At 46.1% G+C, this 22840-nt stretch overlaps 1 protein-coding gene across 3 annotated transcripts in view; it reads right to left on the reverse strand.

Moving 5' to 3' along the window:
* Positions 1–20299, reverse strand: part of gria1b (glutamate receptor, ionotropic, AMPA 1b) — a 98607-nt gene extending 78308 nt beyond the window's left edge. For all 3 annotated transcript variants that reach the window (XM_072375074.1, XM_072375073.1, XM_072375075.1), the window contains exons 1-2: positions 19992–20299; positions 10671–10805 (exon numbers count right to left, since the gene is read on the reverse strand). In XM_072375074.1, the coding sequence (XP_072231175.1) occupies positions 10671–10805; positions 19992–20085 (229 nt within the window). In that variant the 5' untranslated portion in view covers positions 20086–20299. The remainder of the gene's footprint in view (positions 1–10670; positions 10806–19991) is intronic.
* Positions 20300–22840: the final 2541 nt, after the last annotated feature.

A 22840-nucleotide genomic window follows, 5' to 3' on the forward strand; every position in this document is an offset into this window, starting at 1 on the left:
AAGCAAAAACATTGGAAATGTTGCGTTGGGTCGGTCTTGAACTCAGCGTCTTTGGCAGGGGATTCAAAGGATTAATGCCTCCAACCACCGCCTCCTGTCTGTTTGCTGCCAAAGCAACAGGGTGGAACTTGTACTTTGTCAGATAGTGAGACATCAAACCGTGTTGTTACAGATGCAGGAAACGTACGAGGTCCAAGTTAAACTTGGACAGAAGCTGCTCCATTAAAATATGGAGTCAAATAATGACACTTTTAAGTCTTTATCTCACAGCAGAGCGAGCTGCCAGCACAAAGTCAACCTGAGAGTGTTGTTCCAGCTCTTAAACAGATGCATGTTTCCATTTTCTGATCAATACACAGGTTATCATCGGCCCTTTTCTGGTTTATCAGTCATTTTTGCTGTTTTTTTGTCTCTTTTCACATCCATCCTGCAGAGGTCAGACTTAGTTCATACCGGTTGTTAATATTTTACTCTAAAGCCTGGTGAATAAGTCCATAAATAATGTCTTTACCTGCCAGAGGAGACGGTCACAGACCATTGAAAACAGAAATGTGTTCAGTTGCCTCTGGACCCATCTGTAACTTCATGTTACGCCTAATTGGAGCCTGAGACTGAGTCTGAGACACGTGCAGAAGGTGTGTCACTGAGGGAAAGTCGAAGGAAAAGCGTGAAGAACATGCAGAAATATTCTCGTTAATGAATCTGAGGTCAGTGGAGAAAGGAGTAGTCGTTGCATGTGAAAAAGTGAGGCAGAATCAGACAGACCTGACTGTGTGGCAGGCAGCTGGCTCTGCTTTATTCCTGTCAGCTCATGATGGAGGAGGCTGATACAAAAGGCTGAGGAGGGGCCCTTAAACAGCTTTGTTTCCACTGCTCTTCCTCTTACTTTGCAAACTCCTGCTGGGGAAACCTGCATCCTGACGCTTAAGTGGATCTTACTTTGACACTCGCCACCAGTCTCCTTTAAAAAGCTTCGGGAAGAGCTCAACAAAGAGCCTCCAAACTCCCCAGATACAGATCTGAGGGGATCTGATGACATCTGAGGGAAGCGAGCACAACCCACAAAGACCCAGCCCACAACCCACAAGGCCCAAAGGAGCTGCTGCCGTTCTGCTACCAGACGAGTCCGGACGCCCTCAGAGCTCTTCCAGCGTCATGGTGAGGATTATTCTCTGTGCAAAAGCAGCAACAGAAACGGTTCTGTAACTAAAATAACTCAACCATCGTTCTCCGTCCCAAACTTCCCATCAGGCTGCTGTCACTGTCGCTCAGAAATGGGAAGTTGGAGCTCTGATGCAGAAGCATGGCTCTGATGCTGTGTTCGTATTACCTTTCCAACAGGAAGCCGTGGAAAGACATCGACCTGTCCTTGATGCACAGACCTGCACAGTTAGTGTGGCAAGAGAGCTGAGCTGAAAGGCAAAGCTGTCACTTTACCAGCTGATCAGTGGCCAAAATGGACTCCCTCCTCTGGGCTTGGGGATAGGACGAGGAGCAGAACCCAGCTGAGGTGGTTCGGGCATCGTGTCAGGGGAGGTGTTCGGGACAATGCCCCCTCAGGAGAGGCCCAGAGGCGGACCCACGACTCAGAAACGCCTCGGAGTCGCCCTGGAAGAGTTGCAGGGGAGGGCTGAGGAGAAGGAGAAGGGTGTCGGATCTACACTGTGATCCGAACCCAGATAAGCCGCATAAAATGGATGAATTTCACCTTTACAAAGAGATCAAACTCATGAATCGACACTTCCTCCCAGTTTCATCGCCTCACGCCACAGGCACAAAAAAAGGGGGTCGTTTCCCTTCTCACCTCCCAGTTCCTTCCAGTAGCTACAGATATATCCCTTATTTTCCTGTAATAACAAACAGTGGTTCAGCCCAGAAGCATGAGGGCTGACGGCCCGGTTGAAAGCTGTCGCAGCTCCATTCGTGCAGGTCAACGTCAGACAAAACGATGCTGAGGTCACACCAGGCTGTAAACCTTCCTGGTGCATCACAAACGACTGAAGCTGCTCTTTACAGCGACTGCAGATGTTGATGCTGCAGCAGCAGAGACTCTGAGCTGATGTCATTCATGAAGTCTGTGTGAGCAGAAATCCCTTGTAGAGCTCAGCTGCCCCCCCCCCCCCAGACACACTCTCCTGTCAGCACTGCAGGCTGTAAAAGTAACAGGGAAAACTCTGCTTTCCATCAGTAATAAGGTGTCTCCAGCAGCTGGAGGTCCGATCCATTACAAAAGGAAACAATCAGTCCATTTTAAGTCCCTCCTTCTGTTCCTGAGGATGCTTCAGGTGAGACAGACAGCCAAACTGAACCAGAAACTGCGTGAAAACGTTAAAAAAAGAGGATTAGACGCGCTGTTCTTCACCTTTCCATGAGGATCCCCAGGATCAGGATTAAACTGAACACTTAAAACTTTTTACTGGCTCCAACTACATCCTGAATTATTCAACCACAGCTGTTTCACATCAGCTGCAGCTGAGACGTTTTCCAGCAGGATTTAACTCCATTTTCATGGTCAGCTTTTGCATGTTTTCATGTCTATATGTAATCTAATAAACATCAACTTCCAGTTCCATCAGATTTCCTCTCCTGTGCAGCTTTTTGAACCGACAGGATAAATTCCCTTTTGATTCTCAAGCAAAGATGCTTTAAAGCTTTAAAACCATCTGCCTGCCGCTGATCATCGGCCTGACATCTACCAAGCTGCAATAGTTGGTGGAGAAGTGCAGTCAGAATGAATATTTATTGGAAAACTCCTCCGTCTGCCGGGGTTTGGAAAAGCAGGAGAGTCCCAGACGTCCCGTGAATAACACAAAGAGTTTAGTTACGACACAGGAATCCTCTCTGGTTGGCTGTAAATACTGTCGACCCTGACCTGCAGAGACAGTCTGCAGAGCATCTGCCTGGAGGCTCAGGAACAAGGTGCCGTTTAGCAGGGTTTCAGCGCTGAGGAGGTGTTTTCCTCCGTTTATCCAGAGGGAAATAAAGAGGCCCGTCTTCACATGATGGTCAGATATGAAGCCAAACTGATGACATCACAGTCTCGTGTGTTTCTGCATCAAACCTGCAAGAGCAGGTCGAGTTTAACTCTATTGCATGAGCCTGAAAATGTGTTTTGAAGGCAGTGAAACCATCTGAAGTTCACAAATCTGAGCCTGTTGGAAACATTATACAGTCATACTATGACAGAAGAGTCCCTCCATCTTTCCTCTTCTATGATTCAAGCAAAAGTGTTTTGACTCTTTTACTCGTCTTTCCCATAATATTAACTGGTGAGAAGCACCTTTTATGTTCCTTCCCATAATAATGAATGGGGAGAAAAGCACCTTTTCCCATAACATTGTGTGATCAGCAAGCATAAACAACATAAATAGCTGGAGCACCATTTTGTCAGGAGACAACTCTGAGCAGCTTCCTGACAGGTTGTGCAGACTCGTCTCTTTCTTGCAAGAAATAAAAGTTTTGTGTTAATCCAGCGACTCTGAGCCTAATTTTGAGAGAATTTTTCTGACATAATGGTCCTTCGAGCCGGATCCTAAAATCCTTTCCACCTCCCAGGATCGGAGCTGAAACCGTGCACGGGGGGGGTCCAGGACTCCTAACTGAAGTCCTCTCAGCAGAGTTTCTGATAGAGGCCGGCTGCCACTGGCTGGAGGAAAGGTGACAGGATCTGTTTTTGAATCAGTGGACAGACTCGCTGGATTCTTCCTTGTTGAACTCAGCAGTGGATTTATGGTAAGGAACCCTTTGTGTTACTATTGTTGGTTGGAAATAGTGTGATTATTAGGGAAAATTTTGATTAATTAACTAGCAATTGATGGAAACTGGAGGCCTTTAAATAGATTGAATCGTTGCTATTTTCCTAAGAATATTACTATTTCGAATGCAACCCAGTAAAGAAGCCTTTTAACTGGTAACCGTGTAAAAGTTACGTTGGATCACTCACAAATGAAGCAGTCAGAAAAAGTAATCCCTTTAACTGGTAACCGTGTGTAGGTTGTGAGTTCAGTTCAGTTCAGTTCAAAGTGGGAACAAACCCTTGAGTTCTCAGACATTTGATCCTTTAAATTTCATCTCTACATGCAGATTTTATCCGTACACGCCAGCTCTTTTACGAGCTTTCACACATTCAGATACGATTAAACGCGTTAGAAATGACAGAATTCATGACCCCACCCCCCCCACACAGAGGGGATCCTGTCACTGCTGCTTCTACGCTTAAAACGGTTCAGATTTCTGGGTGAAACATGGCGTTAAACGGCTCAGCAGCAGCTTAGATTAGCTAATCATTCATTTCCCGCTGAGCTCGTCGACTCTTTTCTTTTCTTTCTCCTTAACGATGAATCAAACTTGATGAAGAGGATTGATCTGAAGGCTCAGACAAAGGAAAGTCAGCGTGAGGAGGCAGCAGAGGGCAGCTGTGGCTCGAGAAGCAGGACCTGATGGAGCCAAACACCTGTTTTCACTCGCTGTTTGGTTACAACACGAGGATTTATCCAGCAGTCTCCGTTTATGGCACATTAAAAATCTCCATCCGACACCTTGGTGCAAAAACCTGCCTTTGAAACACAGCTTTTTGCTTATTTCTCCCTTCACTGTGAGGCAGGGCAGAATTTAAAGTGTTTTATGTGATTTTTCACCAACTCTTGGCCCTTTGACAGCTGACAAACGATCTCAGATAAGTATTTCAATATGAAAAATGTCATCTCCACCCCTGTTTCTGTGCCTTCCTCCCGCTGTGGCGCCCCCCCCTCGGACTGTCTTCTCGCCGGTGAAATGGAAAACAAACGAGGCTGCATCTTCAGGCCTGCAGCTGACACTTCAGACAGCGTCTTTTAACGGGAATTATTCAGAGCCACGGCGAGGCGAAGCTGCCCCCAGCTCCACTGAACCCGATCTGAGAGAAATAAACTGTATCAAGCTGCTTCCAGCAGACAGCAGAAACATAAAAACAGTTCACCTGGCTTCACCTGGCCAGGCTACACCGTGCTGACTGCAGATTATAGCACTAATGTGCACATCTGTTGGCTTCTAAAACCACCAATCCACTGATATTATTGCATATTGGGATCAGATTGCCCTCCTGATATATGTTCTTTACCTTTAAGAGGAGACTAATCACAGCTATCAGGGCAACATTAAGCATCGTCTGAAATACCTACAGCATGAATAAAGCCCATTTCAACGACCTAAATCTATGTTTTCATGTCAAAATGCAGCAGAAGTCTTCGACTTGACTTCATTTTGTGTAGAAAACTGAACCAAATGCAGAATCTGAAGCATCAACAGTCATGTTTCCCATCGTGTTCCTTCTTTTAATGACTCTTTTTAATGAGTTTTTCACAGGAATCTGAGTCCATTCCTGCTGAATCCCAGATTCCAGCTGCTCAGCAGTCCCTGGTTGTCGTCTGATCCTCCTCCTCCTGCAGTTTCAACAGGAAACAGGACTTTTCCAGTGCGTTTGAGTCTTTTTCTGAGCAGATTGATGCAGACCTCCTTCACCAGAGCGGTACATTCAGCTAGGGAGAGTCTGAGCTCATCAGCGACTCTTTCTGTTGCTTTAAAAAGATAAAGACCCACACCAGACTCTCTCCTGTCAGGCTGTGGAGGCTCTGAATAATTTCCTCTGACATCAGGACAGGTTACAGTCCATCCATGACAAAATCAGCCCAGCAGCACATCTTCTATCGCAGCAGAATCCATTTAAACGTGTTATTTTAGTGCAAAACAGGCCCAGAAAGAGTTCAGGGAAGCAGCAAACCAGAGTTAATGATGAGCATTATGATAAAGTCTGAAAGTTACATCCTCAAAACTGGAAACTGAAGCAATGAGAGGAGCTGAAGACCAACTTAAGCAAAGGATTAGGAACAGAACCGCCAGGATCTGACTGAGACGAAGCAGGCAGCTTTAGATGGAGAGCTGAGGACAGAATCAACCAGAAACTGAAGGAAGATCAGACTCCCCACAGCTCTGATGGAAACCCTGCAGCTCAGAATTACAGCAAGCGTCCAGCTCTTGTTGGCCTTTAAAGAGCTTGTGGTCTACATGAAGTCTGCATGAACTCGGAGGTTTAAGGCTAAGAAGGCTGGCTGGTGAAGTTTCCCAAACCAACTGCACTGAACGCTCCCTGGAGCCTGAGTCCATTTAGCGCTGAGCTCCCTCTGGTCTACATTTACTGCCGTCTGCTCCATTTCCCTCCATCCTCGGTAAATCACGAGTGTGCTGGAGGAGGTCTGGATGGTGGAAGAGGGACGGGTGCAGCAGACCCTCAGTCGGGACCAACAGACCCGATATATACCGTGACCTTTAAAAAGCAGCGAAGCCGACCTGTGAGTTCTGCAACCAGAGGATCCACATCACAGATTTATAATAAACCTTTTCTGAGGGACACATTTAAGACTGAAGCCAGCTTTGTGTGTTTAACTGTTCGGTTTCCATAAGATTCACATGACATCATCACATGGCGTCATCACATGACATCATCACATGACGTCATCACATGACATCATCACATGACATCATCACATGACATCATCACATGGCGTCATCACATGACATCATCACGTGACATCATCACGTGACCAAAGTCAGCTGGATCTTTGTCTCTTTAAACGTCTGAGACTTTTGCCCAAACAGCCGCTGAACTGCGGCGGCGTGGCCACATGTGGAGTTTTCACAGCGACCCGCTACAGGTCAGCGTCTGTTTTTAACGTGTTGAGAATCACGTCCTCGATGGTTTCCTCCCGCGGGAGAAATCTCATGTTTGAGCTGAGCTGCAGGTGAGAAACATGCCTCAGCTGCTGGTGCATTCAGAGTGGGACGCCCCCCGGTGTAGGAGCTTCAGTTTGGGACGCCCCCCGGTGTGGGAGCTTCAGAGTGGGACGCCCCCCGGTGTGGGAGCTTCAGTTTGGGACGCCCCCCGGTGTGGGAGCTTCAGTTTGGGACGCCCCCCGGTGTGGGAGCTTCAGAGTGGGACGCCCCCCGGTGTAGGAGCTTCAGTTTGGGACGCCCCCCGGTGTGGGAGCTTCAGTTTGGGACGCCCCCCGGTGTGGGAGCTTCGGTGTGGGACGCCCCCCGGTGTGGGAGGCCCCCCGGTGTGGGACGCTCCCCGGTGTGGGAGCTTCAGTTTGGGACGCCCCCCGGTGTGGGAGCTTCGGTGTGGGACGCCCCCCGGTGTAGGGAGCTTTAGAGTGGGACGCCCCCCGGTGTAGGAGCTTCAGAGTGGGACGCCCCCCGGGTATGGGAGCTTTAGAGTGGGACGCCCCCCGGTGTAGGGAGCTTCGGTGTGGGACGCCCCCCCCTTGTAGGAGCTTCAGTTTGGGACGCCCCCCGGTGTAGGAGCTTCAGTTTGGGACGCCCCCCGGTGTAGGGAGCTTCGGTGTGTGACGCCCCCCGGTGTAGGAGCTTCAGTTTGGGACGCCCCCCGGTGTAGGGAGCTTCAGTTTGGGACACCCCCCGGTGTAGGGAGCTTCAGTTTGGGAGCTTCGGTGTGGGACGCCCCCCGGTGTAGGGAGCTTCAGTTTGGGAGCTTCGGTGTGGGACGCCCCCCCCCAGGTGTGGAAGCTCCTGTTGCTTCTTCGTCTCCTTTTGACTGCTGTAGGCATTGATTGAGTCTGCTCTGGTCTCCTCATCATGAGAAGATTTGCATCCGTTTAATCAGAGGAATTCTTCCACATGCAGCCGCTTTCAGACGGCAGCTTCCAGGATGTTTAAGGGTCCGAAGGACTCCGAACTTCACATGAAACAGGACGGATTTTAATCCTGTCACAGTTTTATTTCTTATCACGGTTAGCACCTCTGATGGACCTCCAAAGGCAGCTGGGACCGGCTGCGGCCCCCAGCGACCCTGAAGCGGATGAAAATGAATGGATGGATGGATTTGAGGAATGACCCTTTCGGACCTGCTTTTCTTCCCATTAATCAGTCTCAGTCGTGTCTGAACGAGCATCCTGGTGCTTTTCTGGAATATTTTCCAAAGACAAGTCTGAACAGCTGCAGCCTTTATGGAGTTTGTGAGAAATCTGCATGAAAGCTGGAGGGAAAGAGCGATCCTCGCTGAATTTACACACCAAAACTCTGCAGGACGCGGGGGAAGCGCTGCACGTGGTGTCCGGGAGAATCTGCTGAATCCTGCGGAGCTTTTCAGCAGAGCAGCTGTTGCTGCAAAGAAGTGACTGCTGAGGAGGAGCCGAACAGGGTCAAAGATGCAGGAGGAGCATCTTTATTCCAGCCAGGGCAAACGATCAGATTAGTAATGATCTTTCTTAACTATGAGACTATTTTCCATCATCTCTGAAGGTTTTATGGAGCAAATAATTCATCAAAAATCTCACATCGAACAGCGTTAAATAAAGAGGGAATAAAAGCCAAATAACTTCCTTCAGCCGTGATCTCGCGCTCCTCCGGTCGCGTCGACACTTCCTCATCGCTTCAGATCAGCCTGACAGCCGCCCTGAAGCGCACAGAGCGGAGGGCTGGGGTGGATAATCGCGCAGTATTCTTTCTGAATGTGGGACCTTTGCTTCTTCTGAAGCTTTCGGAGGTGATAGATTTCGCCGAGGGTCTGATTCTGGCTCAGAGTCCTGCAGCACAAAGATCCTGCTTAGAGGTTATTCATGGAGAAGGTGTCCTGACAGCAAGTCCAACCAAACGGAGGCCTGCACCCGCCGGGACGAACACTATTAATGAGCCCCCCCCCCCCCCCCAGCAGTTAGCGAGGACACGACCATGAAGCATCTGTCAAAGTCCTTCCTTCACTCTCCTGCAGCTCCAGAGGGAAATGTGTGGCTCTCTGCTTTCACCAAATCAGCTACCTGCATCTGTCTGCTTTAACCAGGAGCTGCAGGGGGCGGTGGGGGGGCAGCAGGGGGGCTGCAGGGGGCAGCGGGGGGGCTGCAGGGGGCAGCAGGGGGGCAGCAGGGGGGCAGCAGGGGGCAGCGGGGGGGCAGCAGGGGGCAGCGGGGGGGCAGCAGGGGGGCAGCGGGGGGCAGCAGGGGGCAGCGGGGGGGCAGCGGGGGGCAGCAGGGGGCAGCGGGGGGGCAGCAGGGGGCAGCGGGGGGCAGCAGGGGGCAGCGGGGGGGCAGCGGGGGGGCAGCGGGGGGGCAGCAGGGGGGCAGCGGGGCGATGCTACTGAGGCCCCGGATGCAAACCAATGACATAATTAAAACATTTTGACTCGTAATGGAGGTTAAACTTTTATTAAAAATGCTTTGGGCTCTGCTTAGAGCTAAAAGGCAGGATATGAGTCTACCTCCTCTTCCTCACTCAGGTCTACCTCCTCTTCCTCACTCAGGTCTACCTCCTCTTCCTCACTCAGGTCTACCTCCTCTTCCTCACTCAGGTCTACCTCCTCTTCCTCACTCAGGCCTACCTCCTCTTCCTCACTCAGGTCTACCTCCTCTTCCTCACTCAGGTCTACCTCCTCTTCCTCACTCAGGCCTACCTCCTCTTCCTCACTCAGGTCTACCTCCTCTTCCTCACTCAGGTCTACCTCCTCTTCCTCACTCAGGTCTACCTCCTCTTCCTCACTCAGGCCTACCTCCTCTTCCTCACTCAGGTCTACCTCCTCTTCCTCACTCAGGTCTACCTCCTCTTCCTCACTCAGGTCTACCTCCTCTTCCTCACTCAGAGGATATGAGTCTACCTCCTCTTCCTCACTCAGGCCTACCTCCTCTTCCTCACTCAGGTCTACCTCCTCTTCCTCACTCAGGTCTACCTCCTCTTCCTCACTCGGGTCTACCTCCTCTTCCTCACTCAGGTCTACCTCCTCTTCCTCACTCAGGTCTACCTCCTCTTCCTCACTCAGGTCTACCTCCTCTTCCTCACTCAGGTCTACCTCCTCTTCCTCACTCAGGCCTACCTCCTCTTCCTCACTCAGGCCTACCTCCTCTTCCTCACTCAGAGGATATGAGTCTACCTCCTCTTCCTCACTCAGGTCTACCTCCTCTTCCTCACTCAGGTCTACCTCCTCTTCCTCACTCAGGCCTACCTCCTCTTCCTCACTCAGGTCTACCTCCTCTTCCTCACTCAGGTCTACCTCCTCTTCCTCACTCAGGCCTACCTCCTCTTCCTCACTCAGGTCTACCTCCTCTTCCTCACTCAGGTCTACCTCCTCTTCCTCACTCAGGTCTACCTCCTCTTCCTCACTCAGGTCTACCTCCTCTTCCTCACTCAGAGGATATGAGTCTACCTCCTCTTCCTCACTCAGGTCTACCTCCTCTTCCTCACTCAGGTCTACCTCCTCTTCCTCACTCAGGTCAGACCCCCCCCCCCCCCCCAGGTTAGCCCGAGTCGTCTAAAGTCTGAGACTTCAAACGACAGCAGGAACCGGAACACCTTGAATGATGGTAAAACTGTTGCCCCTAACATTTGCTCTAGAAAAGCGTTTATTCTCCTCCAGAAATTAAAGTGAATTTCCTCCCTTGAGCCGCATGTTTTCGCAGCTTTTCTACGAGCTTCGGTCACACACTCGATACTCTCCGCTCTGCCGGAACCAGTCTGGGTTTTAAACGCGCCGAAGCTCAAACAGACCAAACAATGAGATGAAGGTTATTCTAAGAAGTTCATCAACAGAAGCTTCCAGGAGCTGCCTCCTGGAAAGCAGCACCACCAGGGAGGTGTTTCGGGTCCCTGAGGGGAAACCCAGGGCGGCTGAACCCAGTTTCTGGACTTACAGGCGTAGGTCATAGCGAAGCTGCTCCCGATGTCCACCATGTCCACCTGTGGCACCAGTTTGGGGACGTCCTGATGCTGCGCCAGAGCGAAACGAAACACCTCGTACTCGTGTGAGCCGGTGGGGAAAAGGCCTCCTGTTCAAAACACAGCAGAGTCACAGTGAGAGGCCGGCAGAATAAGACGCATCTGTACAGTTTAGCTTCGCACGAACGCGGCACGCGACCCGTTTGCCGCCCTCAGAGGGCGCAGCGAGCTGTGATGTTTGTTCGTTTTTAACAGGCAGAATCGTGTATAAATCCCACCATTTATGGGACTTTTTATTCATTCTTGTTGTAATAAAGTCCGCAGAAACACTTTGGCTGAAGGATTCTTTCATGGCGTCGTCAGGACTCAACGAGTCAAAGCTGCTGGACCAGGGGTTCACTTAGTTTCACACTCACTGCTGCTGCAAGCTGCTGGACCAGGGGTTCACTTAGTTTTACACACACTGCTGCTGAAGCTGCTGGATCAGGGGTTCACTTAGTTTTACACACTGCTGCTGAAGCTGCTGGATCAGGGGTTCACTTAGTTTTACACTCACTGCTGCTGAAGCTGCTGGATCAGGGGTTCACTTAGTTTTACACTCACTGCTGCTGAAGCTGCTGGATCAGGGGTTCACTTACTTTCTCACTCACTGCTGCTGAAGCTGCTGGATCAGGGGTTCACTTAGTTTTACACTCACTGCTGAAGCTGCTGGATCAGGGGTTCACTTAGTTTTACACTCACTGCTGCTGAAGCTGCTGGATCAGGGGTTCACTTAGTTTCTCACTCACTGCTGCTGAAGCTGCTGGATCAGGGGTTCACTTAGTTTTACACTCACTGCTGCTGAAGCTGCTGGATCAGGGGTTCACTTACTTTCTCACTCACTGCTGCTGAAGCTGCTGGATCAGGGGTTCACTTAGTTTTACACTCACTGCTGAAGCTGCTGGATCAGGGGTTCACTTAGTTTTACACTCACTGCTGCTGGATCAGGGGTTCACTTAGTTTTACACTCACTGCTGCTGAAGCTGCTGGATCAGGGGTTCACTTAGTTTTACACTCACTGCTGCTGAAGCTGCTGGATCAGGGGTTCACTTAGTTTTACACTCACTGCTGAAGCTGCTGGATCAGGGGTTCACTTAGTTTTACACTCACTGCTGCTGAAGCTGCTGGATCAGGGGTTCACTTAGTTTCTCTCTCACTGCTTCTGTGTTTTGTCTCAGGTTTTGTTCCATAAATAATGACTCAGTGTGACGGTCGTGTTTTCTGAGGTTTATTTACTGAGTTTTAGTACCTGATGAGAACAAATTTCATCGCTATGTCCTCATAGATCAAGCTTTAGAATTGAATGAGGGTGTACTTTCTTTTTCAAATGTTCTATAGCACTATCTGAGAACTGCAGGCAGGTGCTACGGTTACCTTTGAGACCCAGTTTCAGGCTTTTTTCTTTCTTTATTTTGACCAATTTGCTAAATAAATGAATAATTGCTCCGTGTTGGGTTCTTATCTTCTGTTTTTTTCCTCCCGAGTGACAAATTAAATCACCAAAGCACCGGGAAGATAACGTTAAGTCCCTCTAAATGGGGCTTGAAAGTAACAACAACAAGCTGACCCACGGCTCCAGAAGCCTTCGGGTTGTGAAACTGCACAGAAAGGAAAATTTCAGTGCAGTTTTAATCTTCTTCTGACAGCAAACATTCACTGTTGTGCCCAACAATCACGAGCGGCTGCCAGTAATTGCTGTTAAAAGCCTCTTCTTGCAGCTCTTATTTCCCTCTCAACATAATGGTTTCAGGTTCACGTGGAAATAATCCGAACACTTAAACTCCAGCTGACTGACCTGCTCCCTCTGACTGAAAATGGAGGTGCTTTACAGATAATCACCTGTCCTTTTCTTCCATCTTCAGTAATTGAGCAAATACTGAACTTCTTCCAACACAAAACACAACACTTGAACTTCCCGAAGGTGCGATAAGTGCGATAAGGTGCTAACAAGCATCTAGTTGCCTGTTAGCACCTTAATAAAGTTGCTAATAAGCATCTAGTTGCCTGTTAGCACCTAATAAGCATCTAGTTGCCTGTTAGCACCTTAATAAAGTTGCTAATAAGCATCTAGTTGCCTGTTAACACCTTAATAAAGTTGCTAATAAGCATCTAGTTGCCTGTTAGCACCTTAATAAAGTTGCTAATAAGCATCTAGTTGCCTGTTAGCACCTAATAAGCATCTAGTTGCCTGTTAGCACCTTAATAAAGTTGCTAATAAGCATCTAGTTGCCTGTTAACACCTTAATAAAGTTGCTAATAAGCATCTAGTTGCCTGTTAGCACCTTAATAAAGTTGCTAATAAGCATCTAGTTGCCTGTTAGCACCTTAATAAAGTTGCTAATAAGCATCTAGTTGCTTGTTAGCACCTTAATAAAGTTGCTAATAAGCATCTTGTTGTACAGCTTGTAGCGTACAAATCAGCTACAAGCTGCTGGATCAGGGGTTCACTTAGTTTTACACTCACTGCTGCTGAAGCAGTTGAAAAACCTACCGAACTGTGAAGCAACTTCAACACACCAGGATATCTTCTTTTCAACTGGCTGAACCAGCTGCTAATAAGCATCTAGTTGCTTGTTAGCACCTTAATAAAGTTGCTAATAAGCATCTAGTTGCCTGTTAGCACCTTAATAAAGTTTCTAATAAGCATCTAGTTGCCTGTTAGCACCTTAATAAAGTTGCTAATAAGCATCTAGTTGCCTGTTAGCACCTTAATAAAGTTGCTAATAAGCATCTAGTTGCCTGTTAGCACCTTAATAAAGTTGCTAATAAGCATCTAGTTGCCTGTTAGCACCTTAATAAAGTTGCTAATAAGCATCTAGTTGCCTGTTAGCACCTTAATTAAGTTGCTAATTAGCATCTAGTTGCCTGTTAGCACCTTAATAAAGTTGCTAATAAGCATCTAGTTGCCTGTTAGCACCTTAATAAAGTTGCTAATAAGCATCTAGTTGCCTGTTAGCACCTTAATTAAGTTGCTAATAAGCATCTAGTTGCCTGTTAGCACCTTAATAAATTTGCTAATAAGCATCTAGTTGCCTGTTAGCACCTTAATAAAGTTGCTAATAAGCATCTAGTTGCCTGTTAGCACCTTAATAAAGTTGCTAATAAGCATCTAGTTGCCTGTTAGCACCTTAATAAATTTGCTAATAAGCATCTAGTTGCCTGTTAGCACCTTAATAAAGTTGCTAATAAGCATCCAGTTGCCTGTTAGCACCTTAATAAAGTTGCTAATAAGCATCTAGTTGCCTGTTAGCACCTTAATAAGTAAATCTGTGTTTTCTGACCCTGAAAATGTTTACGTTCGCATAAGAAAAGATCATTTTGGCGTCAAACGACCAATCACAGCGTACAATCCTGCACACATTAGCAGCTAAAAGCAACACGGCTCCGGCAGCCAAAGCAGAAAAGAAAGCTGTCAAAAGGAGAAAAATCAAACCTTGTGGCTGTGCAGATAAGTAAGTGTGGCTGATGTTTATCGGCCTGTCAGTGTCAGCAGATAAAGGATCATCTCTTGGAGAAGATAAAGTTTGTTAAAGTCAGGCAACGCTGACAGTTTTGCTTAAAGATGACATATTAAAAAGGTAAAAGTGCCACATTTTAAACATGAATCAAAGGTGCTAAATTTGAGCCGTCGCAGCTCAAAAAGCAGAAATAATAATCATAATGTGCCGTTTCTACCACAGAACAGATGTGATGGTGGAACATCTGTATCAGCACAGATTAAAAAAAGAAGCTAATTGTGCATCAAATCAGTCACTAAAGAACGAGTAAATCTTCCTGATTTATGATTCTGTAAAAGAGACATGAAAGCACCAGAAACCCCATCCGTCCATTTTCTGTACCCGTTTCATCAAATTTAGGGTAGCCTCAGGGTGACCTCTGACCCCTCAGACGGCTTAATCCATCATTTCATTCCAACACGTCTGCACCCAGAACAGAAGCTCCACCCTCTGGAAGTAAGCAGCTTTATTCTGGTTAAAGAGAATCAGAAATTCTCTGCTTCATGTCTCATTAGTTTCATTTAATTAGTTAATGAACGTCAGTTTTTATATTTTAGACCTGAAACATATCCCAATAAAAGTTGGAATGGGGCCAATTTAGGTCTAATAAAGACAGGAAATAATAATAATGATGTTACGACCAGCTGATTTTATCCCTGATCTGGCCCTAAAGCAGCCTCCATGACAGTCTGAGCAGCAAAGATGTTCAGAGGAGCTCCAGTTTGTGTTTAAAACAATGTTCCTCAGAGAAAGACTGGAAGGGATCTGCATATTTCTGCCTCTACAGAGCAGAATATCATTAAAGCATTCAAGGAACCTGGAGGAGTTTCAGCGTAAAGGACGAGGGAGCAAGCCTAAGCTGGACCCCGTGACCTCTGACCCCTCAGACGCTGCATCAAGAACCGTCATTCATCAGCAGCTGATAGAAGCACCTGGACAAGGGATTACTGTGGAAACCTTTGTCCAGCACCACAATACAGAGTTCCATTCACAAGCTTTACTGTGCAGGAAAGAAGCCTGATGTTAACCTCGTCCACTTCTCTGGGCTCGGAGGCGTCTGGGATGGACCGTCACCGTGGAAACGTGTGCTGTGGTCAGACCCATCAGTATTCCACATCTTTGTTGGAAGAAATGGAGCAAAGAGCAAAAGCAGCATCCAGCCTGCTGTCAGCAGCCAGTCCCTGCAGCCAGGCTCTGTGATGGTATGGGGTTGGATCAGGGGGCAAAGCTCATTTCCACTTCTGTGACGGCAGCATTAATGCAGAAAAGCTCACTGAGATTTTACAGCAACATATGCTGCCTTCAAGGCCACATCTTTTCCTGGGACGTCCCAGCATTGTTCAAGCAGACCATGGAAAACCACATTCTGACCTGTCCCCAGCAGAGAAACAACCACTCCCCCGCACTGCTGCTCACCTTAAGACCTGTTTAAGGAGGAATGGGACAAAATAACAGCTGGAACTCTGCATCACCTGGTTTCCTCAGAGTCAGAACGGCTTTAAGTGTTGGAGAAGGAAACAAAGTGGGAAAAGGTTCACTGACTTTATGGGATGCTGCAGGTCTGAGGTGTAGAAATGATGTTTGTTCACAGATTAAATGAAGCTGATGAGGGAAACATGTTGACTTCTTTTCCTGACCATCAGAGACTGTCGGAGACACACCAGCCCACTTTGGGTTGTATCACTGTTGTGTAACTCTGGGCATTTCTCTTTCATGCTAATATCTGGGGCACTTGGATGTCCCATTTTATTTATAGTTCCTACAGCCGGAGCTAATTTACATTTTTCTAAAAAAAAGTCATACGACAGTCTTGTTGATCAGATATTTTCAGAGTATTAATCCCTGAATGTTTTCACTCTGAAGACCTCCTGCTGTGGTTTAACTTGGTTTTAAACTGATAGAAGTGATTCCTTTTTGTTGTAATTTACTGTAATTCCTTTTAATCAAACTCCGGCCACGTTGAGGCGATAGAAAGTCTTGCGTCTCCTGTTCGTATCGCCCAAGGTTGTCCGGTTACGTTCTACAGCCGTGGAGCTGGATCCAGGATTAGATTCGTCTGCTTTTTGAGGCAGAAATTAAGAAAAACAAGCCTTGGGCCCCAGATGATGAACAAACTTGTCAGTAAATTGCATCGGGAGCACAGAAAGTCAGCACTGCAACATAGAGACGTTATGGGCAGATTATTGGAACAGTATCGGATTGAGTTGGAGGCTGGAAGCGATCCATCTGCTCTGACAGAAGGGCTTCCCATAAACATGCAGGGAGGGCTAAATCACCGATTTTCAGTGGAGAAACTCTCTCGTTGGTATGCAGACAGCAGGAGTGATTCCACTAAAGCTCAGGTTAGTTCGACGTGACGCCTCATCAGCATCAAACCTGAGAGCAAACGGCAGCGGGAGTCTGGACCAGTGGGCTGATGAATCACATTAGAGCTTCATTTTGGGGGAATAACACGCTCCGCGGCCCCCAGCTGCCCGATCTCTGAGGCCGAGCCAGACGAGGCTCACATGGGACCGAAGCAGGATTCACCAGGTGCACAAACTTTCTGCCGATTTCTTTTATCGTCTGTGGCGATTATCGACTTTGACAAAACGGATGAAAAGAACTCAGATCGATTTATTTAAGCGTTCAGCAACATCAAGAAGCTTTTATTCAAGTATTATTTTGTGATAAATACAAAGAATTAATCATTTCCACATTAAAATAAAGACCTTTCATCAGTAATATCCAGGCTGTGACATGCGTTTAGATTAAATATTCATAATTAATAGATTTTTCATGTTTTGGAGGTAAAACTAATGTCATCAGAAAAAGGAAACTTGTAGAAACCATAAAACACAAAGAATTAGTCAATTATTGCTCTTTTCACTTTAATGACAACAAGAAGATGAGAAAATCTGAAGCTATTAATTCCACTTATTTAAAAATAAACAGTTAAGTTTAAGTGTGTAGAACTGGAGAATGGATCAACAGATAAAACCGTGAATAAAATTGTCCCAACTTTGATAACCGATTCATTGATCATACGGTTTTCATGTAAAAGTAAAGATTTTCCAAGTTTTTACCATTTTTTTATAATATTCTACAGATTTAATCACTGATTAATAAGAGACAATGGGAAGAATAATTGATATTTTTGTTTAAAATCCCACTAAAGTATATATATGTATATATATATACATATATATACACAAAATCAAAAGTACCACAATAAAAATGGCATTTAGCAATAAAATATTCTGTATCCATCATTATATCTGGTGTAACTGTCCGTGGTGCTGATCAGGACATTTAAGGCTTTACATTCATGAAAGATGAAGGATGATAGCAACGATACTGGTCTATAGCAGCGATTCCTGTCTTTCTCTATAAATATTTGAGTAGTAATTTATTATTAATGTGTTCATTTAGAAAATAAAAATACAATAAAACTACAAGAAGCCGTTCGGGCTGCTCAGTTTTATCTAATTATGAACGAATCCTCCATTCTGACTCTATGTTAAAATGACACGGTGCTGATTCTTTAACATGACAATAGAAATCTAATTAGTTACATAACCAGTAATGATCATTAATACCTGCCTGTGGCTCAGATTCCTGCAGTCATACCTGTGCAACTGTCCATGGTGCTGATTCCCACCTTTTTCTTGTCCAGTCATCTTTTAAAGTGTCCTGATCAACAGTTCTGCAGCTTTCTGGAGCTCTTTCAGAGTTTTTCTTTGGACATTTTCTGCTTTTTCACTCATCTTCGGTCCTTGTTCCTGAGCATTTTCAGAGGAATGTGTTTTTTCTTTGTTCAGCCACTTAACTCTGACCTTTGAACCATTCAGGCAGAAAAAAGGCTCCTAACTCAAGGGATGAACCAGTGTTGTGTCGACACAGAACAGACAACTTAGCAAAGAAGCCATTTTAAACTGGATCTTTAGGCACTTTGTCACAAAGACACATCATTTGTTCCCATTTCTTTAGCTGCATCTATGAAAAACAGCAAAGAAAACACAGTTTGACAGACAGAAAATAGGATTTCTGCAGCAACAAGGTGATTCCCAAAGAGCTATTAGCTGAAAACTTGGCATATCTCAGCATGGTGTGCAGTGTGTCCTTAAAACATTTGAGGAAACTGGACAAGTGGAGGACAAAAGAAGAAGTGTCAGGCCTAAAAAACTATCTACAGCAGATGAACAGGATCTGAAAGTGATGTCCTTAAGAAAGAGGAAAAAATCCAGCTGTGACCTGACAGGACCTGAGAGATGCATCTGGACCTTCAGCTGATCCATCTACTGTTGGCCCAAGCCTCATCAGAAATGGTCTCCATGGAAGGGTGGCTGTCAAGAAGCCGTTCTTAAGGAAGGGAAACAGGGAGAAAAGGCTGAGCTGTGCCAAATGACACAAGAAGTGGACTGAAAATCAGTGGCAACAGGTCTTATGGAGGGATGAATCCTCCCCAGAGCCCGGACCTCAACATTATTGAAGCAGTGTGGGATCATCTGACAGAGAACGGAACAAAAGGCAGCCCACATCCAAAAAAGAGCTTTGGGATGTCCTTCAAGAAGCCTGGAGAACTATTCCTGAAGACTCCTTAAAGAAATGACAGAAAGCTTGTCTCAGAGGGTTCAGGCTGTGTTGGAGAATAAAGGAGCTCAGACCAGAGATTCACTTTAAAGCTGCTGAGAACTGATAAAAAAAACTCTGTTTCTGCCTCAGATTCTGGATTTATGTCCATGTTTAAACACGTTTTAATAAACCACTTTACTTATTTCCCCACATCTATAGAGAAATTAGGGTGACTCAAGACTTTTGCATCATAAATAATCCTTATTTTTATTAAGCAGAAATACTAGACCAGTGAGATTATATTAATTATAGGTTCATATATCACTCACATGTACACATTTCTGAATGAAATATTCCAAAGTATCTGCATCCATCTTGCTTCATTCCTTCATAAAATAATGGGAATTGTATCAGTCATGACCAATAATATTCCTTCACTGCTCTGCCTGCGGTTCTAATTCTAACATCTGGATCAGTGCGACTGTCTCTGGTGCTGAATCCTCTATATTATTATTATTATTCATATAACTCGTGATAATCATTCCTGTTTTTGTGACGCTGCCAATTGTTCTCATTCCTATAAGCGTCGGTGGAGCTGACTCCTATATTCCAGTCATCATTGTGGTCCTGATCTTTGTCACATTGCTTTGCAGGGAATCAAATTGTTCAACAATAAAACAGCATTTATGTAGTTTGAAGCAGCCCAGCTGCGTGGAAATATTGCTCTGCATATGCTGTAAGAATATGAAAGTGCGCGAGACGCAAAATACTGTAAATCAAAATGTGGATACATGAATGATGACATACTGTAAGCCACGGAGGGAATGCAAGCCGCTGGCAATATCTGAAGAGTGCTGAGTGAGGTTAGTTCATAAGATTTTAGTTATAAAAGGAAAATTCTGACCATATTGTTGGATTATTTCTGGAAGCAGCTTTGAGGATGTCACACTGGTCCAGTAAAAAAAAAAAGGCTGTAAGACGATTTGTTGCTTTTACAGCAGTGGGGGTGTGAGGGGAAGGTTTTTAATTGAATTAGGTAGAACCTCAGCATCGTGCATCCTTCAACTAAGGCGTGCCAGATTACCGGTCTCACGCGCACACTGGATTATTGTTTAAGTTCTTGGAAGTGCGCAGATAATGAAATGCAGCCGGATCCCGCAGCCGGTCCGTGGCCCCCGGGGCGCAGCAACCCCGCCGCTCACTCACCTATGTTGATGTTACTTGAGAAACTTGTGCCACTGCAGAGCCCGATCAGCAGCAGCGGGAGCACGGAGGGCACCGAGAAGCTCTGCAGCCGCATGTTTCCTCCAGCAGCAGCAGCACCAACAGGAGACGCGGAACAACCGGTGTAATCCCATCCACGCCGTGGCCGGCAGAGATCCACCGCAGCCCGGCCACAGAGTCACACATCCACCGGCGGTCCGCTCCGGTCCCTTCGCTTTAACTCTGATCTCCGAGTCTTTTCTTCTTGTTAAACATCCATAATTGGAGCGCGGGGCTGTGCTGCCGCGTCGGCTCTGAGTCTCAGAGTGTTTGTTCACTGTTTGTGTTCCCCCTCTACCTCCGAGTCTCTCCTCCCCTCTGCGTGTCTCAAATGAGCTTCACGTGCACGGAAAACAAAAAGGATGCATTTCCCCGAGACTGTTTGGATCCCGTTATATTTCCCCAAGCCAAATGCGCACCGTGACAGCCACAATATACACAAATAATCACTGTGTTTGGACCATGATGCGTTCCTTTACACTTCTGCTCCACCACATTAATCAGATGCTGTGGTTCAGATTCATTATTGAAGACCATTCAAGTGCAGCTGCTATGATATGCCTTCATGAATGCTTATTAGATTTAATCACACGTGTTTGTATCAGCAGAGACCCTGTGACATGACTGATTAACACCTTTTATTAAGACTTAATCACCTTCCAGTCCTCAGGTAAAAGCTACAGAATGCCAAGCGTGTCACAAGAAATAACTAATCTGTAAAATAATAAATGTAGTAAAAAAATTAAAAATACAAAAGAGACCAAAATGAAAGTCTAGATACATTTATAGATTAGTTGCCTTGTTTATTTATATAATCTTGATCTTAGAGATTATTTTTCACATTGTTTTACATTTTGTACTTCTTCATTGCTTTGGTTGTTGCTTTTACAGTTTCCATAGTGACGGGTAAGCAACAACAAGATAATAAGAAAGTAATGTGAAAATAAAGAAAGAAAAACAACAAGGGTTAGAGTCTCCTCTCATCATGCTACAAACTAAAGTTAATGTATATACCATGAAATGGTGACGGTTAGGGTCTCCTCCCGTCACGCTACACGCTAAAGTTACTGTATATACCATGAAATGGTGAGGGTTAGGGTCTCCTCCCGTCACGCTACACGCTAAAGTTACTGTATATACCATGAAATGGTGAGGGTTAGGGTCTCCTCCCGTCACGCTAAAGTTACTGTATATACCATGAAATGGTGAGGGTTAGGGTCTCCTCCCGTCAAGCTACACGCTAAAGTTACTGTATATACCATGAAATGGTGAGGGTTAGGGTCTCCTCCCATCATGCTACAAACTAAAGTTACTGTATATACCATGAAATGGTGAGGGTTAGGGTCTCCTCCCATCACGTTACACGCTAAAGTTACTGTATATACCATGAAATGGTGAGGGTTAGGGTCTCCTCCCATCACGTTACACGCTAAAGTTACTGTATATACCATGAAATGGTGAGGGTTAGGGTCTCCTCCCGTCAAGCTACACGCTAAAGTTACTGTATATACCATGAAATGGTGAGGGTTAGGGTCTCCTCCCATCATGCTACAAACTAAAGTTACTGTATATACCATGAAATGGTGAGGGTTAGGGTCTCCTCCCGTCACGCTACACGCTAAAGTTACTGTATATACCATGAAATGGTGAGGGTTAGGGTCTCCTCCCGTCACGCTAAAGTTACTGTATATACCATGAAATAGTGAGGGTTAGGGTCTCCTCCCGTCACGCTAAAGTTACTGTATATACCATGAAATGGTGAGGGTTAGGGTCTCCTCCCGTCACACGAAAGTTACTGTATATACCATGAAATGGTGAGGGTTAGGGTCTCCTCCCGTCACGCTAAAGTTACTGTATATACCATGAAATGGTGAGGGTTAGGGTCTCCTCCCGTCACGCTACAAACTAAAGTTACTGTATATACCATGAAATGGTGAGGGTTAGGGTCTCCTCCCGTCACGCTACACGCTAAAGTTACTGTATATACCATGAAATGGTGAGGGTTAGGGTCTCCTCCCGTCACGCTAAAGTTACTGTATATACCATGAAATAGTGAGGGTTAGGGTCTCCTCCCGTCACGCTAAAGTTACTGTATATACCATGAAATGGTGAGGGTTAGGGTCTCCTCCCGTCACACGAAAGTTACTGTATATACCATGAAATGGTGAGGGTTAGGGTCTCCTCCCGTCACGCTACACGCTAAAGTTACTGTATATACCATGTAATGGTGAGGGTTAGGGTCTCCTTCCATCACGCTAAAGTTAGTGTATATACCATGAAATGGTGAGGGTTAGGGTCTCCTCCCGTCACGCTACAAACTAAAGTTACTGTATATACCATGAAATGGTGAGGGTTAGGGTCTCCTCCCGTCACGCTAAAGTTACTGTATATACCATGAAATGGTGAGGGTTAGGGTCTCCTCCCGTCACGCTAAAGTTACTGTATATACCATGAAATGGTGAGGGTTAGGGTCTCCTCCCATCACGCTACACACTAAAGTTATTGTATATACCATGAAATGGTGAGGGTTCGGGTCTCCTCCCGTCACGCTACACGCTAAAGTTACTGTATATACCATGAAATGGTGAGGGTTCGGGTCTCCTCCCGTCACGCTAAAGTTACTGTATATACCATGAAATAGTGAGGGTTAGGGTCTCCTCCCGTCACGCTAAAGTTACTGTATATACCATGAAATGGTGAGGGTTAGGGTCTCCTCCCGTCACACGAAAGTTACTGTATATACCATGAAATGGTGAGGGTTAGGGTCTCCTCCCGTCACGCTACACGCTAAA

The sequence above is a fragment of the Leuresthes tenuis genome, unplaced genomic scaffold, assembly GCF_036924035.1.
Source record: "Leuresthes tenuis unplaced genomic scaffold, fLeuTen1.0.hap1 SCAF_21, whole genome shotgun sequence".
Lineage (NCBI taxonomy): Eukaryota > Metazoa > Chordata > Actinopteri > Atheriniformes > Atherinopsidae > Leuresthes > Leuresthes tenuis.